Consider the following 19,741-nt stretch of genomic DNA (forward strand, 5'->3'; position numbering starts at 1 on the left):
ATAACAATATTTAATTTTTTTTTTATAATCATATTTTTATAATAAATTTTGTTAATTTCAATCTTACTAATAATAAGCACCCTTATTTGTTTCAAAAAAATAAAAATTAAGCACCCTTATTTAAATAAAAACCGGTCGCAAAGACGGACCTTAAAAAAAATTGCTTGCCTTTTCTTGTGAGAGTCGCCCCGGGTTTAGTGATTACCGCTGAGTGCTCGGCCGGACTCGACCGAGTGGACTCACAACTAAGAAAATGGACGCCATTGGTCTCTTGAGAGCTCTTAAAATTAAACCATCCATTTTGAAGCCACCCAACAATCCTCTTCTGGGTGTTCGCAATTGTTGTAATTCATCATCATCTGCAAGCGCAATCCCCACGGGTCAGTTTATTCAATAAAGTTCAAGTTTTTATATGATTGTATTGAGCTAAGCTGAATCCTAATTGTAGGGGTTAGCACAGTGAAAAGAAAGTATGATGCATTGTTGTTGGATGCTGGAGGTACCCTTTTGCAGTTGGCTCATCCTGTTCATGATATTTACTCTTCGATTGGTGTCAAATATGGTTAGCTCTTTCTTTCTTTTTCTTGGTTTTTGAAATGTAGTCCATTTTTTCGTATCCGATATTATGCTAAAGAAGATATATGATCCGAATACGCTTCTCTGCTGTTTGATATGTGGGGCTAATCTATCCAGAGTTGGTAATTGGACATGGTCTGTGGTTTGGTGCCAGAGGTCTCGAGTTTTAACTCCGTATTCACTCAAATTCTATGGTGATCCCCTGAACAATATTGAATAGGTTTTTTGGTTCGAGTGAGTGTAAGTTTAATGATATATGATCCAAGTAAACCTCTATTATCCCCTTTTATGGTTTTGAGAGAGGGTAATTGTCAAATTAAGTTGTTTGTTTTTTTGAATCGTTGCATGAAGATTGTTAATCGACAAGAATTTAATTTTAGTGACAATCGTTAGGACTAAAATGATTGTTCCATTTTTAAAATTATTAATGGGAAAATTTCTATATTTTATTTCTTTTATTAAAAAAGTAGTCTTATTTCAGTTTATGGCTGATTAGGGAGGGTATAAATTTATAGATATTCAGTTTTGATTTTAGTCTGAGAATTCGGAGCAGTTAATTTCAGTGGCATTGACAGGTCTGAGTATGTCCCCGGCCGAAATAAAGCAAGGATTTAAAAGAGCGTTTTCCGCACCATGGCCTGAAAAACTTCGATACCAGGTGAAATGATTTCTCTTTTCTATTTTTTGTTTAGCAAAACTGCAAAAGGCTCTTGCTCCATGTCAATACCCTCAGCCCATGTATGTGGAGCTTGAGGGTTCAGGCCATGTCAAAAGCAAAGTGGGTAAGTGTCGTCGTAGTCACGGAGGTAAGTCAAGTTGAGTCAATGGGGACCATGCTTGGCGACTAGTTGACGAATTAATTATAAATAATTCATATATAGACTATATAATAGATATTATATATAATTCTGACATTTACCACTTTATTGTAACAATAAACAAACTGAACAAGTAAAGGTTCACAATGTGAATCTAAGAAACAGTGGTGAGTGTTCATTCAATCTGCCAAAAAATCAAGAAATAATTTTCTTAATCTCAAAAAAGGGAAGATCAACTTTTCTCTTTTGTTTGATGTAATATTGTATGTTTTTTTATTTGTAATTATTTAGTATTGTATGCTGTAATGCTCTTTATTGATTAAAGTACTTAACTGGATTTACATCGTGCATTCTAATATACATCATACATGTCATGATTCATCTAAACATTCTTGCAGTAAAGAGGTAGCATTATCAGACACGGCCTAAAACTTGAGCCGATTCCTAACTCGATTTACCGAGACAAAACCCGAAAGTGATCTGAAATAAGAATTTCATTGCCTTTCAAATATCCAATTTCATGCAGTTTTAATAATTTTAGCTTGACCCAAAATTGACCCGTTTACAGACACGAACCCCCAAAGGCCTGGTCGTTATTTAGATGTATATTCTCCTAGTAAAAAATGTGCTAAAAATTAACTCGAGCTGCTGATATGTGAAATCTGTATTGTAACAAGGCCTAGGAATATATTCATCTATGGATAAGTGTGTCAAAGAAGAAATGTGATTCACTAGTCCTATTTCCTTCATTTGTTTATGAAGAAAGGAGACAGTAGCTTAACAGTCAGTTGCACCTTTTGATCAAACTGGTGTCATGCCTTAGAACTAATTTAAGAATGCATAATATTGAAATTATTTAATGTTTTAACCACAGAGATATGGCAAGAAATATGTAGATATATTATGTCTTATCTATATCGATGTTTAATAACAGGGAGATGGAAGGCCATTCTGGAGGCTTGTAGTTTCTGAAGCCACGGGTTGTGCAAGAGACGATTATTTTGAAGAAGTTTACCAGGTAATCAAGCATAATAAATTTTATTTGCACTTTAGGCGAAGGTGTTGAGTTTGTCCAGTTCTTCCAATCTTGTATTATTAATTATATATAAACACACTTGTGCACGAATTGACCATGAAGTATTCTAGGATATCATCACGGCTGGTCTCCTGTTATAACTAATGCTGGAGTTTCATATATTTGATGGGTTTTTTTTTCAGTACTATGCAAATGGTGAAGCATGGTGTCTTCCACCCGGAGCCCATGAAACAATAGTCATCCTGAAAGATGCTGGAGGTTATATTTATGAAATACTCTCTTTATCTGTTGCAAATTATATCTAGAAAACTTGATGTTTGCAAATTATGTACTGACCAGTTAATATTTCTCACCATGGCACAGTTAAATTAGCTGTTGTATCCAACTTTGATAATCGTCTGAGGAAGCTATTAAAGGATTTGAATGTTGTGGACCTGTAAGCATTGATAACCTTACTTGTCCAGCCTCTTACTGCTGCTGTAAACTTACTAATCTTAACACCTTTGATAGATTATACTGTTCCTAATCATAGGGAGCCTTATATCATCCATGAAATTTGTCATTTAGCCAATAAGACGCAGTTTGGTTGATTAGTTACTCTTCCAATGTGAAGCAAACCAAAACATACCCCACGCGGGAGAAGGATCTTAGGAGGGTTAGTTTTGGGCAGACCTTATCCCTACTCTTGACAGTAGAGAGGTTTTTTTATGTGAAAACCCCCAGTTTTAAAATAACTAAGCAAAAAGAAAACAACATACAACACTAAAAGTGTGCAAAGTACTAACGAATAGAAGTAAGTGTGTTAAAAGTCAGCATAAAAGAAACAAATAAGACGATAAACGAACTATATGTTTGGAAAGTACATACTAATGACCACAAAATACTCCTAAATACTAACTGCAGGGCTTACCCAGCTCACCCTATTCTTCAACTTCAAAACTATGGCGACTGTCACAGCCTATGTGAATCTGCTACCTTGATTTGGGTCTCAGCGGTTTCTTATTTTAATTCATGCCTTCGGGGAGCTTTGCAATATTCCATGTCCAGTCCCAGCTCCTCGCGTCCTCCGTGTCCTTACTCTCCTCCCTATCCCTCAACCTAAACACACTCCACCTTTTTTGAGTCATTATCCAAAAAGGAGAATAGTTAATTACTAACAGTAGAATGTCTAATAGTATACAAAGATTGCAGTATTTTGTGGCCTTCTCAAACAGGGTTATTGGTCTTAATGGTCAGTACTAATTTTATACGACCCTTTTATAGGTTTGATGCTGTTATTATATCTTCGGAGGTTGGATATGAAAAGCCAGATGCAATGATATTTAAAGCCGCTTTAGGTATATGTATGGAATCACAATTTTTTTTCTTAATTTCAGGATTATGAAGGGTGTTTAAATTGTCAACAATATGAGAGAATCTTATATATTGCCTCATTAGCCCTCACATATGTATCTGTACTTGAAATTTCTGAAAGGGGTTACATAAGCGAAAAAGCTATCTAACGTTTAGCAATATTTAGACCAGGTAAATGTGGAAGCCTGTAGAGCAGTACATGTTGGAGATGATGAGAAGGCTGACAAGTTGGGAGCCAGTGCTGTGGGAATCAACTGCTGGTAAGTTTAGTCTAATTTCCCAAGACACCTCCTAATTCTCATATCTACGCAAGTTCTATTATTACATTGTGGGGAAGAAATTTTAAATAACTTGTCACTTGTATAAGCAAGTTCTGAGGTACATAAATATAATAATTTTCAGAATATTGTTTATGTTCCACTGATTCATGCAGGTTATGGGGAACAGATGTAAAATCCTTTCAAGACTTGCAAAATCGCATTCTCCTTCCACAGTAATAACTCTGCAAAGGGCCTACGTTTCATCGAGTGCTGATTGAAACTGGCTTCAGGCTCTTGCATTGTCAGTTATAAATATCGGGCCTCATATTAGTGCTCCTACTTCTAAAGTGGACTTACTCCTGCAACTTATGATGCAGCCTGTGGGTGGAGTCTGTGGAGAGCACTCTATAATAAGAAACAGAAAAGAGCCAGATAATTGCTGCTTTTGGTTGAGTGTTAGTGCAGCTAAATGTAACTAATATTTTATAGCCAATGTAACTAATTTTTTCATTTACCCTCTTTTGTGCTGCAGAAATCACTCAAAAACACAAATTAAGCAGACAATAAATATAACAATAATAAGCACTAAATTAAAATCTCTAACGACTACAAAAGTAATACAGTAATCACTATTGGTGATCGAAATAAATCAGAGTCAAGAAATAGATGCTTACTAATAAACACATTTTACGATTTTTGATATACAGACCTACAGTTCTTAAATTACAAATTTATTCTTTGAATTATTTAAAAAAACTGACCTAAAAATTGAAGTTAAAATACAGTCTCCGTTTGAAAATAATTGTCAAGGATTTTTATTTTTTTTGTGTGATCAAATTAATCCAATCAAATTTTGTTTTAAATTTACTTTCACATAATTTATATATCTTAAATTAGATTATATATATTTTAATAAAATCATTTTTATTCATTTCAGTATAGATAACATATGTAAATTGTGGAAAATAATTTTGAAAAGGACGAAGTAATTAGTCGAAGAAAATTAGTTTGTCAGTAGCTTTGAACAAACGCATATTGTGCTTCTCAAGTAAGCAATGGTTGCTCTGATGGATACATATACATGTAAATTGCTAGTTTTGGTTTTAAGTTTGCAGTGAAAATGGCAGAACAATCATCAAACCGGAGTTTGTTTGGTGGCGCTGTTGTCTGTAATTTCCCTCCCCGTTTTCAGGTCCCTCCCTCCCTCTCTCTCTCTCTCTCTCTCTCTCTCTCTCTCTCTCTCTCTCTCTCTCTCTCTCTCTCTCTCTCTCTCTCTCCCTCTCCCCCTTCTCTCTCTCTCCCTCTCCCCCTTCTCTCCCTCTCCCTCTCTCTCTCTCTCTCTGTTTATGTGTTTGTTTTATTGACTTCAAAAATTATGATGTTGTGAATTGTTGTAGGATGTGAGTGATGTTCGTGAAGTTCCTGATCATCAGGTTTGTAAATTATGCTTTCCCTTTTTGATTATTTATTTTAACTTTTTAAACTACAATTACATGCCAAAGCGGAGTTATATATGCCTTGTTCTTGTGAAGACATTTGTCAAGCACTCGATAGCATTTGCAGAATAATGTGTATAAAATTAGAGGTGCTCAAACATTAACTGTTTATTGTGAAGTGGAATTTAATTTGTTAAATTCTTTGTAGGAGGCATTTGCGGACCCTGAAAGAGATGAAAGTTTGATATTTGAGCTGTTGGATTTGAAACAAGATGTTCCCGACAATGGAAGTGCTACCTGGTTCTTTCAAGACCTTGCCTCTGAACAGGACTCTGGCGGAAACATGGTACTTCTTCACTCTTTTTAAATGTTACTCCATATGTTACTTATTGTGCAAGCACGGACATTTAATTAATTTTATGTATTAAAAAACTTGTTGGTTTTCTAGTTATTGATGGTGTACATATGTGCTGTGTGCATAATCACTTAATCAGAATGCCCTTCAGCACAATTTTCGTGATATAATGATTTCTCTAGGGTAGTATATAAATATTAAAGTCTACTACTTTATATCAATACTCCCTCCGTCCCAGTCATTTCTATATAGTTTGGGATGTCCCATCATTTCTATACATTCCTAAAATAGCAACTTTTAATAATGTAAAACACTATTATACCAACTACTTTCTTCCACTATCTTCATTTTATAATAATAAAAACACTATTACACCCACTACTTTCCTCCACCATCACAAATCTATAATTAAATACAAATGGGTCCCGCCACTTTACCCACTTTTCATCTAACTTTACTCATTTTTTACACTTTTTCTTGGTCTCCGTGTCTACACCAAATGTATATAACCTATTGGGACGGAGGGAGTATTTATCTTCCTTGCTACTTTTCTTGTCAATATTGCTTGCCTTTTTATCCTAATCAAATAATTGCTGATTACCGGATCAAGAAATAAGTGTTTAAGACCTGAAGTTCTTTCTTGCGGAGGAGCTTGTTGGCATTATATAGTACTATTACTACTAGTAAATATATATGCATGTGATTACTATGCTTTAATTGCTATTTTATTATGTCTTGTACTGAATCAGATAACAATTATACATGATTTCGAATATTGTTGCCACCAGGACATGTCATCTGCTCTTTTACCAATGCTAGATTGGTAGTAATTGGGGTAATGGTAGAGCAATAACAATGGTGGCTTCCTGATTGTCTTTTTACCCTTTGTTCACTTGCATTTTTCAGATAATTGAGCAATCAGGAGTATTTGAGGCCGAGTGGTTGCGTTTTAGAAACATGCCTGCAGTCATGACTACTGCCATTGGACAAATGGTATAACAGCTTCACTAATTGTTGCTAGACTTCTACACCCTTTCATTTCGACTTTCTTGTGTTTTATTTGATTCATAACTATAAACAAATTACTTTGGCTATTGATGCTTACCCTGGCGCAAGTCTGTGTTGGTAATCCGTCTGCACAATCCACCAGTTGTTCATGCTGTTGACTGTATCTGACTCACTAAAGTTACTCGCATTTTATAGAAGTCATAGTTCTACTTGACACACTAATTTTACTTTTTACTAGGTTTTGCGATTCCATTAGTGGCTTTTCAATTAATTAAGCGGTTTTATGGTCAGCATCGTTGCATGCTCAATTTATTGTAATGATTCATTTACCTGAATTCCCATGCTAAACTTCTGTTTCTTTCATTTCCATCTGCATCATAAAGTCTCCTAATGAAGTTGAGTCAGGCTAGAGATAGTGATGTATAGTTTAAGAGGACAGAACACAGTGGTTTTTGCTGAGAATGTATGACTGTGATTCAGTATGATTTACCTTCTTCATGTCTGGATGACTGGATAGTGGTACTAGATTTTTGTAAAGGTGACGGATACCCAAGAGTCTAATTTATTGAAAATTTATTCAGGCACAAGTAGCTGGTATGGTATTGTTATATGTTAAGTCAAGTGAATTGATCAATTTATTAAAGCTTAAATTTTTTTAATACGACTGTTTGTTACTTAAATGTATGAGAATCGATTGGATTCTAAGAGAAATAATCTGGGTACTGGTTGGCCAAAAGGAATAAGAAGAATAGATGTTTGGCAATTGGGAGGATTCAAGATATTAGTTTCCTTTAGTTTAAGTAAGATGGTAAATGAAGGAATTATATTTGACGTGCTTTGCTGTAAAATAAAGTAATAGCATCAACCATAAACAAAAGCATTAGTGGTATATGTCGGTTAGCAAACCGAAGCGATTACTCGGACATGATATCAATGCAGAAAATAGCACATCCTTTCAGCCATGCATATCACTATGCATTCCCTTGCCCCAATGTGCTTTTATGCATAATACAATGACTGCCTGTTCTACTTTTCTGCAGGCCATCTCTAAGGGCCGCCAGGGAAGGGAAGCTCAAAATGTTGTAAAGGCAAGTTGTTTGCCAATAATGTAAATTTCTTATAGTTAAATGCAGTTGAGCTGACTGGCAAGTCTGAGAATTTGGTTCCTGCAGGTGTACCTTGCAAATTTGCGCCTAAAGGAAGTCGGCACAGATGTACTTATCACTGCCTATGAGCCCCTTTTGATAAAGTAAGTATGAACAAGTTTGCGTGATCATCTAAATCGCAAATATTATGGTTTGTTTCCCTTTAGCCCAGATGATTACTGGGAAGTAGGTAGAAGTTACAACTCTACTTGTATACAAGACATTTACGTTTAGTCTGGTGGAAGTTAATATATTTTTTCGAAGTCATCAGTCTTGTTGTAGACGACCAAACATGCAGCAGGTTTGTGTTTTACTGGATATATGTGTGAAATTTTATATGCAATTTTGTGATCATGTCATATAGGATGAATTATATATTTTATGCTATTGTGCAGTCAAAATTTAGTAGTCACTCAACATTTTGCGGTGGCAACAGCAGTAACTTACATTACTGCATATATTGTTCTTTTTGTGCTCTGTTATCCTCTCCTGTTGGGTTCTACAGTTTTTCTACTTTCTTTCTGGTAATTGTCTAGAGCATCTTGTAATAATCTTTGGGGTGTTATTATGATGAAGGCGCGCGTAGCGGCGTAGGCTTTGCATGTTCATCTATATAGAAACAAAACACTGATATATCTAACAGAGTCTTTGCTATATTTATCATAGTGTATATGGGTCAAGTAAATAGAAACATTATATCTGGATATTGATTTCGCTCTCTTACAAATTTACTGGCACTATGTTAAGAAGGAAAAAAACACTTTACCTGTTATTTACAGTTTATTCTTGTTGCAGCCATCTTAGTGAGAGTGCCAACGCAGTTGGAGCTGGCTTGGCTGTACCTGCAGCACAATCTGGATTTATGCCAATGGATGATGTTTTTAAATCGGCAGTCTCGAGCTTCAGAGTCCTTGACTGGAGTCTTTTTGGTAGTCCTGCTTAAGAATCTATAAGAAGGCTGGTAGAGCACCTTGATGATGATTCACTAGATTTTATCAGTATTAAGTTTTTCTTTAGTTTACTTCTAGGGAATATAGTCTGGTTGGAAAATTGTTTTGGCATACTGTTGAGTTTTTAGTTTCCTGACAAACTGCCCGTTCTGCAGCTTGCTTATTGGTGTAACTTTCTGAAAAGCCATAGTATGTTGTTTGGTTAAGGGAACTGGGTTTTTATTAAAAAAGTGCTGGATATAGTGGATTCCTTTGCTAAGATCTCTGAGTTGTATTTTACTCCCTCTAGCTATTCGGCTTTCTTTGCTGATGTGCCTGCAATTATATTATAAATTCTGTTCAAAACAGAGTTCCATTGTTAAGGATATTCTTCAAAAGGCGTATTATATCGAACCCACCCGTGACCCTTTAGATCAACGCAAAGCCCAGTTTCCACCGGGACAGCTCTCACACTCATTGTTAAGGATATTGATACACAAATGTCTCAATTATAATATCAAGTTATGCTTTACTATCCTTCTGTATTTCCTCTTATCACTTTCAGTATGTAAGGTATAAATTCAATGTACTACTTCCGAATTTTGATTACAGAACTGCTCTGGCTTTTACCATCCGAAAAGCAAGTTTATACTAATACATTAAATAAAGTTAAGCAATCCTTTTTAAATCAATTACTAGTATAGGTTATATTAAAATCGATCTATTTAGTCAACTCTCAAGAGTGTTAAAAAATTCGAGGCCATTGGTTTTTTATTGGCTTCGCGAGCTCCCTTTAAAAATGTTTAATAATTATCTAAAATGCTTAATAATTAATAATGTGAAGAATTACGATTTTTTATAAAAACAATGCAAATGCATATGTAATTATAATAGTATTAACAACCATTACATCTGAAACATGACCACGATTACTCTTCTAAACATTTTTGCTAAATACTTATACATAATGTACAAAGTTGAATCCATACATATTTATCTCACAACTGCAAAATTATTTTCTGATAAAATGTCTATACATAATGATCTCCAACATGCCAGTCTCTTGTTTGAGCCGCAAAGTGTTTCATTGTTATGCTCATTTGGACTGGCGAGCACCTTTAAGCAGTTGAAAACCATATACAGATCATAGTTGTTGCTTTTGAGAAGCCCATCAACTAAAGCAATGTAAGTTACATTAGGACAAATTCCACTTTTGCCAATGCAGAATTGATGGTATTTTACTTGACAAAACCATAATTATGCTATTGTACACCATGCTGTTGTGAACAAAGCCATCTTCCAACAACTCAGTTCAGGCCTAAGTTGATGTTGGAGATGTTGCTTCTGCACATGTTCTTCTCTTTGAGACCCATGCAACTACAGGAAGATACATCTGCTCCAAGATCTCGCTTCATCGTGGCGCGGTGGTAGAAACTTTAGCAACGTATTTCCCTGTATATAAGTAAGTTAAACATATACATACCTAGCAGGTTTATAATTAGGCCTTTATGACTAAAGCATAATCAATTAAATATCATGGTTGTAATGCAAAAGTTCTGATAAAATTAAGCAAAGATCCAGGCATTAACATTTTCAAACCAAAAGCTTAAGGACATGGGCCTTGATTTATTACCCGTGAGGCAATGCCAATATGAAACTATGAAGAGTCTGCAGGAGAAGGGTGACCTCTTGGTTTCTGTAACCAAAATTTTATCAGATGTAGCTGAGCCATCTAATTACAACATTCACCTATATCTTTTGAACGGAAGTTTTAATAAGGAAAAATTTGTCAGATGCTTGCATTTGAGTAAATGAGGATGAATATTTTCAAACTGCATAATTTTCATCAATGTGATAAAATTTTGATCTGTGATATCAAACAGAAACAGCAATACCCTGATCAGTTGAGTACAGTTGTGCTTGAAGCTCAAGTTGTTTATAATAGCCTCCTAATTACAAAAGTTATGCAGTGCACGATTTAGCAATGCTGATCATGTTTCATGTGCAGATTTCACCCTAGTAATGCCAATCCTTCAAAATAGACAGCTGATTATCTACCCTTTCTCTTCTACACACTAGTTAGCAGTAATATCTAAATTTGTAAGGCATCCCTGCCATAACTTACAGATTTTGCTGGGTGGAAACCGACCCTAATAAATACTCCAGCTAAAATGAACGACCTTGGCCAGGGCTCATTAACATTAGCAACAAAGAAACCGTTTGACATTTGGGAGGAAAATGGAAGAGGAGCTAGCTCTAACCGAGTCTAACATGACAAAAAGATTATAATGGGATTGTAAAATGGCATGCAATTAACAACACCAAAGCAGCAGCTGGAGAGATATTATATTACCTGGTATCTTCGCTTGTTTTGAGAGACAATACTTTGGGCCTTAAGCTGAACTGCCTTCACTGCACTCCAAGATGAATCAACTAAACCTTTTGTGAGAGAACCAAAAACACTTAGTTGAGGAGTGCCCGATGCACCGTCTGCACTTTCATCAGGGTCAGATTTTTTTCCTGCATTTTCAGTTTCTAATTCTTCCTGAGCCTTTTGCTTACACTTTGTTCAGGGTTTGTAGAAGAAGGTAACACAATATCAGGAGTTTCAGCAGTATTTGCAGATCCTTTGTTGTCAGATTCTGCATCCATTCTGTCCACAAAACCAAGAGGTCCATTAGTGGAGGCATGAAATCCTAATTGTCAATTACACAGAAAGAATCACATGTAATAAGACAATGCTCATGTAAAATTTTATAGTATTCCATACAAATCCAATAAACAAATTTTATGCCAATATATATTACGATATTTTTCTTGGATAAGAAAAAGTACATAGCAAATCTTATTGCATTGATAAGACAGTGTTCAAATTCAAAATGTAACTTATATATACAGATCAATAGGCAAAGATTGCCAAATACTTACATTCTTCCACAAATATCGTTTTTTTTTTGTCTATTTCATCAAAAATGAGCATAACAAATACAAAAAAAAAAATCTCGAGGCATATTCTGCAGAAGATCACTCTTCTGCTTTCAGAGCAAATAAAATAGACACACATGAACACATGGAGTATATTTACTATTGACTTTTACCGCCTGATATGTAGAGTGACAGCCGCTTATAATTTATTTCACAAAAAAATAAAGAATAAAATAATAACTGGCTTAAGTAAAGGATGTAAAATAGGATAAATGTAGGAACTAACTCAAATATATCCACATATCAGATCAGGACACGTGCTTTATCATGAGAATGGCGAAAGTCTGAGAATAACAACGCAATGATTAAATACTTACTGACTGTATAAAGACAAATTGCAGCTTTTATTATGGAGAACAAACCTGGATCATTTATTTCATTAAGTATGTCGGATGATAGGCCGCAAGCATCTTGTCTCCTGCCAGCTCCTGCAATTTTTTAAAATATTTAGTACTGATCCAGAAAAACATGCAATAAGCCACAAATTAATGGTGCAGAAGACAGATACGCTGATTAAGCTTCAAGTGGACTCCTCGCGTTTGCAGAATAGTATTGTTTCCTGTAAAAAAAAATTGGTTAGCAAGTGCCAGAATGAAATAAATACAAAATGTAATAAGTTGTAAATAAAAGTATGAAATTTACTGCCCAGGATTTTAGATGTAGCAGGACCGTGATTTATTTTTTCAGTGGTAGAACCTACACAAAATTGATAGTAATGTAAGAATAAATTTTATTCAAATAAATAGTAATGTAAGAATACTTTTAAAGCTTTGCCCAATCAGCAGCACGCAAGTGATCGATTATCAAAATAATTACATTAGTATTTTATTTCTAGACTGGCGGGTCATAATAGGTTCGAGATCTATAAGGTCAATCAAGATATATAGAATAATATTTACTATTTATTTTAATAGAATTCTAAGCAAAGTCATTTTTTAAAGTTAATATATTAGAAATCAGTAAGTGTTATATTAACTTTGTGACGGGATTGTTCACACTAATACAATACTATTCTACAAACGTAATAAGTTATAAATAAATGTATGAAACTTACTGCCAATGAGGTTAGATGTAGCAACTCTTGGTTCTCACATAAAGGGAGGCTGGCCTTCTCTCTTCTCAAGTCTCCCAATGAGACCTCTTTCAGTGGTAAAACCTACACAAAATAAATAGTAATGTGAGAATAAATTCTATTAAAATAAATAGTAATGTAAGAATTATTTTTATAGCTTTGCCTAAGGTCAGCAGCACGCAAGTGTTCAATTATCAAAATAATTACATTAGGTTCTTATCTCGAGGAATTTTGCTGCTCAGTAAACATTGCTGCATCAGTTGTCACCCTAATAAAGTCATTCTGCGGGCTTAACCCACTTCTCTGCTCTACCTCCGTCTATTTGATACTGAAATAGAGCTTTGGTCAGCCGAATTTAGGCATTTCTCCATTGTGTAAGGTGCTGTTTAGCTAAGGCAACGACTGCATTAACATGTGTATGTCTTTGATTCCAAACTAAGGCGTTTCGAGCCTTCCAAATAAATAGATGTGAGGGGTATAACATGCCTCCAAGATCTTTTTGGACAAAGGATTATCGTGTGCAGCATCAAAGGACTCCAAAGGTTTTAGCACCACTACTGAAGAGAGAAAAGTAATCATGTGTACAGAATATAAAGACATTGTTTTGATCAATGAAAGCAACAATCAAAACATTACCAAAATTCCATGCTTGTGCAGGAAAAAATCAAATAAGTAAAATTAGAAATGCACTAAAACCAATAATAGGAACATAAGGATACAGAAAAATATATAATTTGCTTATTTAAAACAAAACTTACACTATTTTGGTTACACTGCAGGTACGATTGTTTTGCACTGGGATTGAGCTCATGAAAGTGCCTACATCTATAATCAAATAATATAAATAACATATTCATGACATATCTAAAAAAGTGTTTTAGTAAGCATAACATGTGGTATTGATTGCTGTCAGCAGAGGTGATATAGCACAACCTGATAATTTGACACCTCGTAACCTCCTTTGATTAGTAGTCAGCATAACCCTTGATTAGTAGCTGTACTCTCGATTCCTAGACAGGGCTAAAATTAGTCAAGTACGATTAAAAGTAGCTTTTGCTACTGAGGTTAGAAGATATATACTCGATAGCAGCAGTGGCTGCCAATACCGGTAGACGTGACAATTAGAAGTTCTTGCAAAAAAATATAAGCGGGAATAAAGTTTATTAGTCTTTAACCACTGATACCAGCTACTAATATAAGGAAAAATAAGCTGTATTAGCTACTACCACAGTGAATTGTGCCGTTCCTTTCCTCCTAATAGTTATTTCCTTAATAAGTTCCTCCTAATTGTTTAACAGTGAATCCTATAATATAATCTGCAGATATATTAGGGGACAGAATCGCAGCAATAGGTATAACCTTTATAAATTCAGCTGGATCAAGCAATGAGCAAGCCGTGGCGTTGAGAAGCACTTCCCACCTTTCTGCGTTTTATCAGTGTAGATTTGAGCAGTTCCAGGACACACTTTTTGTTGGATACGGCACTCAATTTTACAAAAGTTGTGAAATCTATGAAAGCGTTGATTTTATATTCAGTGATGCTGCAGTAGTTTTCCAAAATTGTGACATATATGTTCGTGATCCTCCTCCAGGTAAAGCTTGTTATGTGACGCAGAAGCAAGAGATAGCAAAAAGAAGAATACATGCACTGTATTAACAACTGCACAATCAACACGGATAATAACAATAAGCTTGTCTTCGGAACAAAGGTCTACCTTGGCAGGCCATGGAGATCATATCATTTAAGCATCATAACTTGATAAAAGGCATACAATATGATCATGCCATATTACAGTATACGACAACGAATGTTTGACAGGGAGGCTCACCTGCTTGATTTTTCTGTGCCGTGGGCCAGACACATAACTATGGTTACCCTGATAAACATATCCATTCAAATCAGCTGCAAAAACAGGGACCTCGCATCACCATATTGACATACACATTGATAAAAAAGGGGAATTATAAAAGTTCTTGTGTGCTAAACCTTTGTTTTGGATGTTTTCAACCCTCTGCTGCAAAAACGCATCGAGAGCATTGTGACGTACATGCCTTTCAGAACCTGGCAAACGGTGACAGAGGATAACCTGAAATTATTTAACTATCAATGTAAAATATTCGATGGTGTAGTCACATATCGTACCTCCATGCAAATCAATCTCCGAGGATTCTGCTCCTCGCTTCAGGTCTGTGGTCCAAGGTTTCGGATACATTATCTCAAGTAATAGTCAAACGCTCAACTCTGAAAGTGACAATATTGGCTGAGATCAAACCTGCAAACAAAAACTGTAGATCATCAGATGTACATATCCATTGTCCTGAAAACTTGATGCAATCAGCGGGCTGAAAACACCAAGCAAAGTTGTACACATTCTACAACGGGAATTGAAATCTGAAAACCATGGCTAGATGATTTCCCTGCTTAAAGAATCTTGATCAGATATGCTTAAACTATAATGTAATACGCGAATCAATCATAAAATTGGTTCGTAATACCTGTTGATTTCACTATAAAATCTTTATTGATTTCTTTTAATATAAACCTGAAACAAAAATAGAGATTGAAGAGATTAAAATGTTAGAATTAGAAAATGTATTAATGGATCAAACAATTTGGTTCAGGCGTTCTAACAAACACTTTATTACGTCTCAATTATAGAAACCATAAATTAGAAATCATTCATGACAAATTATAAAAAAAAAATCAAAATAAATTAAATCCAGAATAAAACCTGCAGATCTTGTCGACCTATTCTTGCCAGAAGAACGAAGCGGAGGGAGGCCGGTCTTGCCACAATCTGGGTTGGTCGAATTGCAAAAGCTCTGCGGATAATTTGTGTCGAGTCATTTTCTGCATTGTCGATACTTCGCTCCATTCCTGTAAATCATTTTAACATCATGATTACCACATGTTTTCAATCGAACATATACACACAACACAGACTCAAAACATGAAAGGAAAATCCAGAAAAACCTTGCATCTTACAATTTGTCGGCTTCGATTTTCGTCATATGCATATATACTGATCACAGATGCAGGTCCATATTACAATACCAAACCCTAGCTTCTGATTTGAAATCGGGATACGCTGACATCTCTGTACAGTAGGTGTTTCGGACGATGCAAGAGAACGGCAGAATCTTGAAACACAGATACGGTGACAGAAGTTTATTCAGCCAAAATTTGAATTAAGATGTCGAAGATTGGGAAAAAACTGATTTGGGTAAATGGGTTAACGGGTTAGTGGGTAAACGAATCAGGCAAAATTATGGGTATTTTTTGGAGTATTTTAGGGTCCTTCACTAGCAACTATTAAGAATGTATGGATTATCTGGTTTCCGTTAATATCATTTAGCAAAAATTAATTTATGTTTTTATTATTTGTTAGTAGTTGTCAAAAAAAGAAGAAGAAAGTTTACACTTATAATGGTTGGGTCGGAACACAATTGGGTTAGTTAAAAGTGAGATGTGGAGTTGGGTCAAAACAAGTTGGGCTGGGCTTCGAAAATAAAAGGAGAACCCTAGGGTTTGAACATCACATATAAAGCCAGCGATATTGCTGTCTTCGTCTTCCTCATCGCCTCTCTGCAAACACTTTATTTTCTCTGCGGTTTGAGCTCGCGGCGGCGTTTCAGCAGCGCATTATCGGCGCCCTTGAATCATGGTGCACGTTAACTTCTACCGTAATTGTATGTCTCTCTCTCCTCTCTCTCTCTCTCCCCCCCCCCTCTCCCTCCCTCTTCTTCTCCCTCCGATTTTATATCATAAGATCAGGCTGCCACCGCTATGGGATTATAAACTGGAAATTTCTAATTATATATAGAATTTGAGCTATAATCTACTTAAAATATTCTCTAGGTTTTGAGTGTCACGTATGTATAGCAATGTGAAGATGCACTACCTATTCATGATGTATATAGTATATGCATTTAATTTTTTCTATGGATGTATATGGAGGTGTTTTGCAGTTGTGATTTAGGTTTTGTTGGTGACTGAATTTAGGGATTTATTTTCGTTTGTGTTTTAGAACGTATTTTTATTTCGTAAGTTACATATTTGTTAATGTGTGTTTAGTTTTGTGTGTGTATTGTTTTCTAGTGAATGAACTGCTGATTCACTAGAATATATGGATAAATGGCAATTTACAATGTGTTTTTTTTTTGTCATTTTTGTGTTATAGGTGTTTGTATAAGTGCTGAAAGGTAAAACAGAAAGAGATTTGTTTCTTTTGTGCTATTTGTTGATAACAAGTAGAGGTGATAAAACGATGTTCACTGTAGGAATTTCTTCGAGAACTGATTATGATTTTTTTGGGTTTTAGATGGAAAAACTTTTAAGAAACCCCGTCGTCCTTATGAGAAGGAACGATTGGATGCTGAGTTGAAGCTTGTTGGTGAGTATGGGCTTAGGTGTAAAAGGGAGCTCTGGAGGGTTCAGTATGCCTTGAGCCGTATCCGTAATGCTGCCAGGAATCTTCTCACCCTTGAGGAGAAGGACCCTCGTCGTATTTTTGAAGGTGAAGCTCTTTTGAGGAGGATGAACAGGTATGGGCTGTTGGATGAGAGCCAGAACAAGCTCGATTATGTGCTTGCCCTCACTGTTGAGAACTTTCTGGAACGTCGTCTTCAGACACTTGTGTTCAAGACTGGTATGGCCAAGTCTATCCACCATGCTAGAGTCCTGATTAGGCAGAGGCACATCAGGTATAGTTTCTGGTTTCTTAGTGTAATTATATTGGGCTCTTTATTATGTAATTACATATTTTTTTGTATATGTTTATGCATCTTTCTGGCTGATAATCATTTTTTTGTGGTGGGATTCTGTCTATAAGCTTAGCTAGTAAGATTAGTTGGATAACATAAAGTATAGTGTATAGTGTATACGGTCTCACCAACAATTATCTAAAGTTAAGTGCGACTTTCCATTTAATGCCAACCATCTACTATAGACTTGAAAGTATTTCTTTGATGTTACCCAACACTATGTAGATGTAATGCTTTACCCTGTTACATTTTAGTTATAAGCCTCAGTCTGATAGTCGGATAGAAATTTTGGATTTATGAGATGTTGGAAACTATTTCTTATGATTGTACTGTTTTAACGAAGTTAAGAAACATGTCCAATAAAGATTTATAGCTACATTTTTTTGGTCAGTACTAGTTTATAGACAACTTATGAACTTATTTATTTGCCGATTAATCAGGGTTGGAAGGCAGGTGGTCAATGTCGCCTCATTCATGGTGAGGGTTGATTCTCAGAAACATATTGACTTCTCACTTACAAGTCCCTTTGGTGGTGGCCGTCCTGGCAGAGTGAAGCGAAGGAACCAGAAGGCTGCTTCAAAGAAAGCTAGTGGTGGTGATGGAGATGAAGAAGACGAAGATTAAGGTGTTGAGCTTAATATATTTCTCAGTGATAATGTTTGGAACATGGTTTACTGTTTTTCATCTTTGTTCTTGAGAAGCTTCGGTACTAGGATTTAAGTGCTCTTTCATTTTTAAACTATCTGCGCTTGTTTTTTTCTTATCATAATTAGCAATATTTACCTTGGATTTTTGAAATGTCTTGTACTGATGCTGATTATGGTTATTTGAGATTTTGACCTTTTGTTTTTTGCTCTCTAGCAAGGTATGGTTACAAAAACTGTTTTGGGGTGAGTTGATCAATGTTTAATATTCACATTCTATTTGGAATGTTTTCTTTAAGCTTTACGAGGAATTAATATAATTTGTTGACAAGTGAATTATATAGATCTATGAGTTTCATTTGTGGGGTTAAGAGTCTATCACTCAATGACCATTCACAATTAACTTGCAATTAGATCATCAAGAAGTTTTCAGTCAGCTGACTACACTAGTTAAACTTTCAATTAATTTACCGGTCTTCACTAGCCGTGTTTTAATTATAGTTGTCAGCTTACTTGACACTAGTTGACAGACTTTCGTTCAAAATTATAGTAAATTAAATATAAATGATCCGATTGAATTTTTTTCAGTTGGATGGCCTAGTACAGAATACAGATTGCTAATGAGAAATTGTTAATATGGTATGTATATGTGTTTTTCATAGAAGAAAAAATACTAGCAAAATCAGATGCCGAGAGTGGTTGCGAATAAAATTCGGAAAACAATCACTAATATGATGGTCACGATTAAGGGAGACTAGGTTATAACCCGTGCAATGCACAGGCGGTTAATATATTTGTTATTTTATCGTATATATTTTAAATTTACATAATTTTATTGTAGAAATAAATTTATGATAGAATAATGTGATTAAATAAATGTTTTATTTAACAGTTGGATAAATTCTTCATAGTTAAGTCCTCAAATGTCTAATTAAAAATTAGGTTGAACATATATATTTTAATGAGAATGTTAAAATATTTTCTTTTACATGTTATAATTTAAGGAGGCCTATAAACTCAGATATAAATTAACTGATCAACCTTTGATATTTCGTTTAATAATTAATAATATGATATAAAACATATTATAATTTATAGAGACGCATGAAACCAAATACCGACTCATCATACTAACCTAAATTTAATGTTTTGGTTTAATAGATAATAAAAAATATACTATAACATGTTATAAAAATATTATTTAAAAATAATGTTATTAATGTATTTTGGTTGAATAATATCACATGTTATTTATTGTAAAAACATGTAAAAACTCGATTTTTACAAAGGCAATTGTAAAAACTCGATTTTTTTAATTAGAAAATCTAAAAAAGATAACACGTTTTGATTAAAAAGGCAA

At 34.9% G+C, this 19,741-nt stretch overlaps 4 protein-coding genes across 14 annotated transcripts; 3 read left to right on the top strand and 1 right to left on the bottom strand.

Moving 5' to 3' along the window:
* The first annotated feature begins 154 nt into the window (after positions 1-154).
* On the top strand, positions 155-4,557 carry LOC108197407 (uncharacterized). 3 transcript variants are annotated; one of them, XM_017365016.2, is made up of 9 exons: positions 155-380; positions 449-562; positions 1,152-1,234; positions 2,329-2,412; positions 2,613-2,688; positions 2,794-2,866; positions 3,694-3,767; positions 3,950-4,043; positions 4,217-4,557. In XM_017365016.2, the coding sequence occupies exons 1-9, from the start codon at positions 254-256 to the stop codon at positions 4,278-4,280; spliced, it is 789 nt and encodes a 262-aa protein (XP_017220505.1). In that variant the 5' UTR covers positions 155-253; the 3' UTR covers positions 4,281-4,557. The 3 variants fall into 3 exon arrangements, 2 of the variants coding, with proteins under 2 accessions (XP_017220505.1, XP_063939155.1); XR_001802002.2 differs by having other exon boundaries at positions 159-380; positions 3,955-4,043; positions 4,217-4,357; XM_064083085.1 differs by having other exon boundaries at positions 160-344; positions 4,217-4,433.
* A 466-nt stretch (positions 4,558-5,023) lies between these two features.
* Positions 5,024-9,196, top strand: LOC108197636 (uncharacterized). The gene is made up of 7 exons (XM_017365306.2): positions 5,024-5,235; positions 5,441-5,476; positions 5,688-5,825; positions 6,741-6,827; positions 7,883-7,930; positions 8,015-8,091; positions 8,783-9,196. The coding sequence occupies exons 1-7, from the start codon at positions 5,164-5,166 to the stop codon at positions 8,928-8,930; spliced, it is 606 nt and encodes a 201-aa protein (XP_017220795.1). The 5' UTR covers positions 5,024-5,163; the 3' UTR covers positions 8,931-9,196.
* A 559-nt stretch (positions 9,197-9,755) lies between these two features.
* On the bottom strand, positions 9,756-16,306 carry LOC108199419 (uncharacterized). 9 transcript variants are annotated; one of them, XM_064082811.1, is made up of 16 exons: positions 15,960-16,306; positions 15,706-15,851; positions 15,470-15,516; positions 15,117-15,246; positions 14,961-15,035; positions 14,803-14,876; positions 14,333-14,633; positions 13,907-13,983; positions 13,732-13,798; positions 13,181-13,530; positions 12,956-13,057; positions 12,547-12,597; positions 12,410-12,460; positions 12,264-12,329; positions 11,270-11,569; positions 9,756-10,368 (listed from the first exon to the last, which is right to left on the bottom strand). In XM_064082811.1, exons 4-7 carry the CDS (start codon positions 15,184-15,186, stop codon positions 14,352-14,354), a joined length of 501 nt encoding a protein of 166 aa, XP_063938881.1. In that variant the 5' UTR covers positions 15,187-15,246; positions 15,470-15,516; positions 15,706-15,851; positions 15,960-16,306; the 3' UTR covers positions 9,756-10,368; positions 11,270-11,569; positions 12,264-12,329; positions 12,410-12,460; positions 12,547-12,597; positions 12,956-13,057; positions 13,181-13,530; positions 13,732-13,798; positions 13,907-13,983; positions 14,333-14,351. The 9 variants fall into 9 exon arrangements, with proteins under 9 accessions (XP_063938881.1, XP_063938880.1, XP_063938878.1 ...); XM_064082810.1 differs by having other exon boundaries at positions 12,544-12,597; XM_064082808.1 differs by adding an exon at positions 10,550-10,612 and having other exon boundaries at positions 12,410-12,597.
* Positions 16,307-16,436: 130 nt separating this feature from the next.
* On the top strand, positions 16,437-18,588 carry LOC108199418 (small ribosomal subunit protein uS4y). The gene is made up of 3 exons (XM_017367222.2): positions 16,437-16,663; positions 17,296-17,677; positions 18,178-18,588. Exons 1-3 carry the CDS (start codon positions 16,636-16,638, stop codon positions 18,359-18,361), a joined length of 594 nt encoding a protein of 197 aa, XP_017222711.1. The 5' UTR covers positions 16,437-16,635; the 3' UTR covers positions 18,362-18,588.
* Positions 18,589-19,741: the final 1,153 nt, after the last annotated feature.

The sequence above is a fragment of the Daucus carota genome, chromosome 8 (genome assembly GCF_001625215.2).
Source record: "Daucus carota subsp. sativus chromosome 8, DH1 v3.0, whole genome shotgun sequence".
NCBI lineage: Eukaryota > Viridiplantae > Streptophyta > Magnoliopsida > Apiales > Apiaceae > Daucus > Daucus carota.

Coding starts and splice junctions, on each gene's coding strand:
- LOC108197407 (XM_017365016.2), top strand. CDS start 254: ATGGACGCCATTGGTCTCTTGAGAGCTCTTAAAATTAAACCATCCATT. Junction 563..1,151: donor TTCGATTGGTGTCAAATATG/GTTAGCTCTTTC, acceptor TGGCATTGACAG/GTCTGAGTATGTCCCCGGCC. Junction 2,689..2,793: donor CATCCTGAAAGATGCTGGAG/GTTATATTTATG, acceptor ACCATGGCACAG/TTAAATTAGCTGTTGTATCC.
- LOC108199419 (XM_064082809.1), bottom strand. CDS start 15,186: ATGTATCCGAAACCTTGGACCACAGACCTGAAGCGAGGAGCAGAATCC. Junction 15,036..15,116: donor GGAGATTGATTTGCATGGAG/GTACGATATGTG, acceptor ACCGTTTGCCAG/GTTCTGAAAGGCATGTACGT. Junction 14,634..14,802: donor GGCACAGAAAAATCAAGCAG/GTGAGCCTCCCT, acceptor TTGATTGTGCAG/TTGTTAATACAGTGCATGTA.
- LOC108197636 (XM_017365306.2), top strand. CDS start 5,164: ATGGCAGAACAATCATCAAACCGGAGTTTGTTTGGTGGCGCTGTTGTC. Junction 5,236..5,440: donor ATTTCCCTCCCCGTTTTCAG/GTCCCTCCCTCC, acceptor GAATTGTTGTAG/GATGTGAGTGATGTTCGTGA. Junction 8,092..8,782: donor TATGAGCCCCTTTTGATAAA/GTAAGTATGAAC, acceptor TTCTTGTTGCAG/CCATCTTAGTGAGAGTGCCA.
- LOC108199418 (XM_017367222.2), top strand. CDS start 16,636: ATGGTGCACGTTAACTTCTACCGTAATT. Junction 16,664..17,295: donor CGTTAACTTCTACCGTAATT/GTATGTCTCTCT, acceptor TTTGGGTTTTAG/ATGGAAAAACTTTTAAGAAA. Junction 17,678..18,177: donor ATTAGGCAGAGGCACATCAG/GTATAGTTTCTG, acceptor CCGATTAATCAG/GGTTGGAAGGCAGGTGGTCA.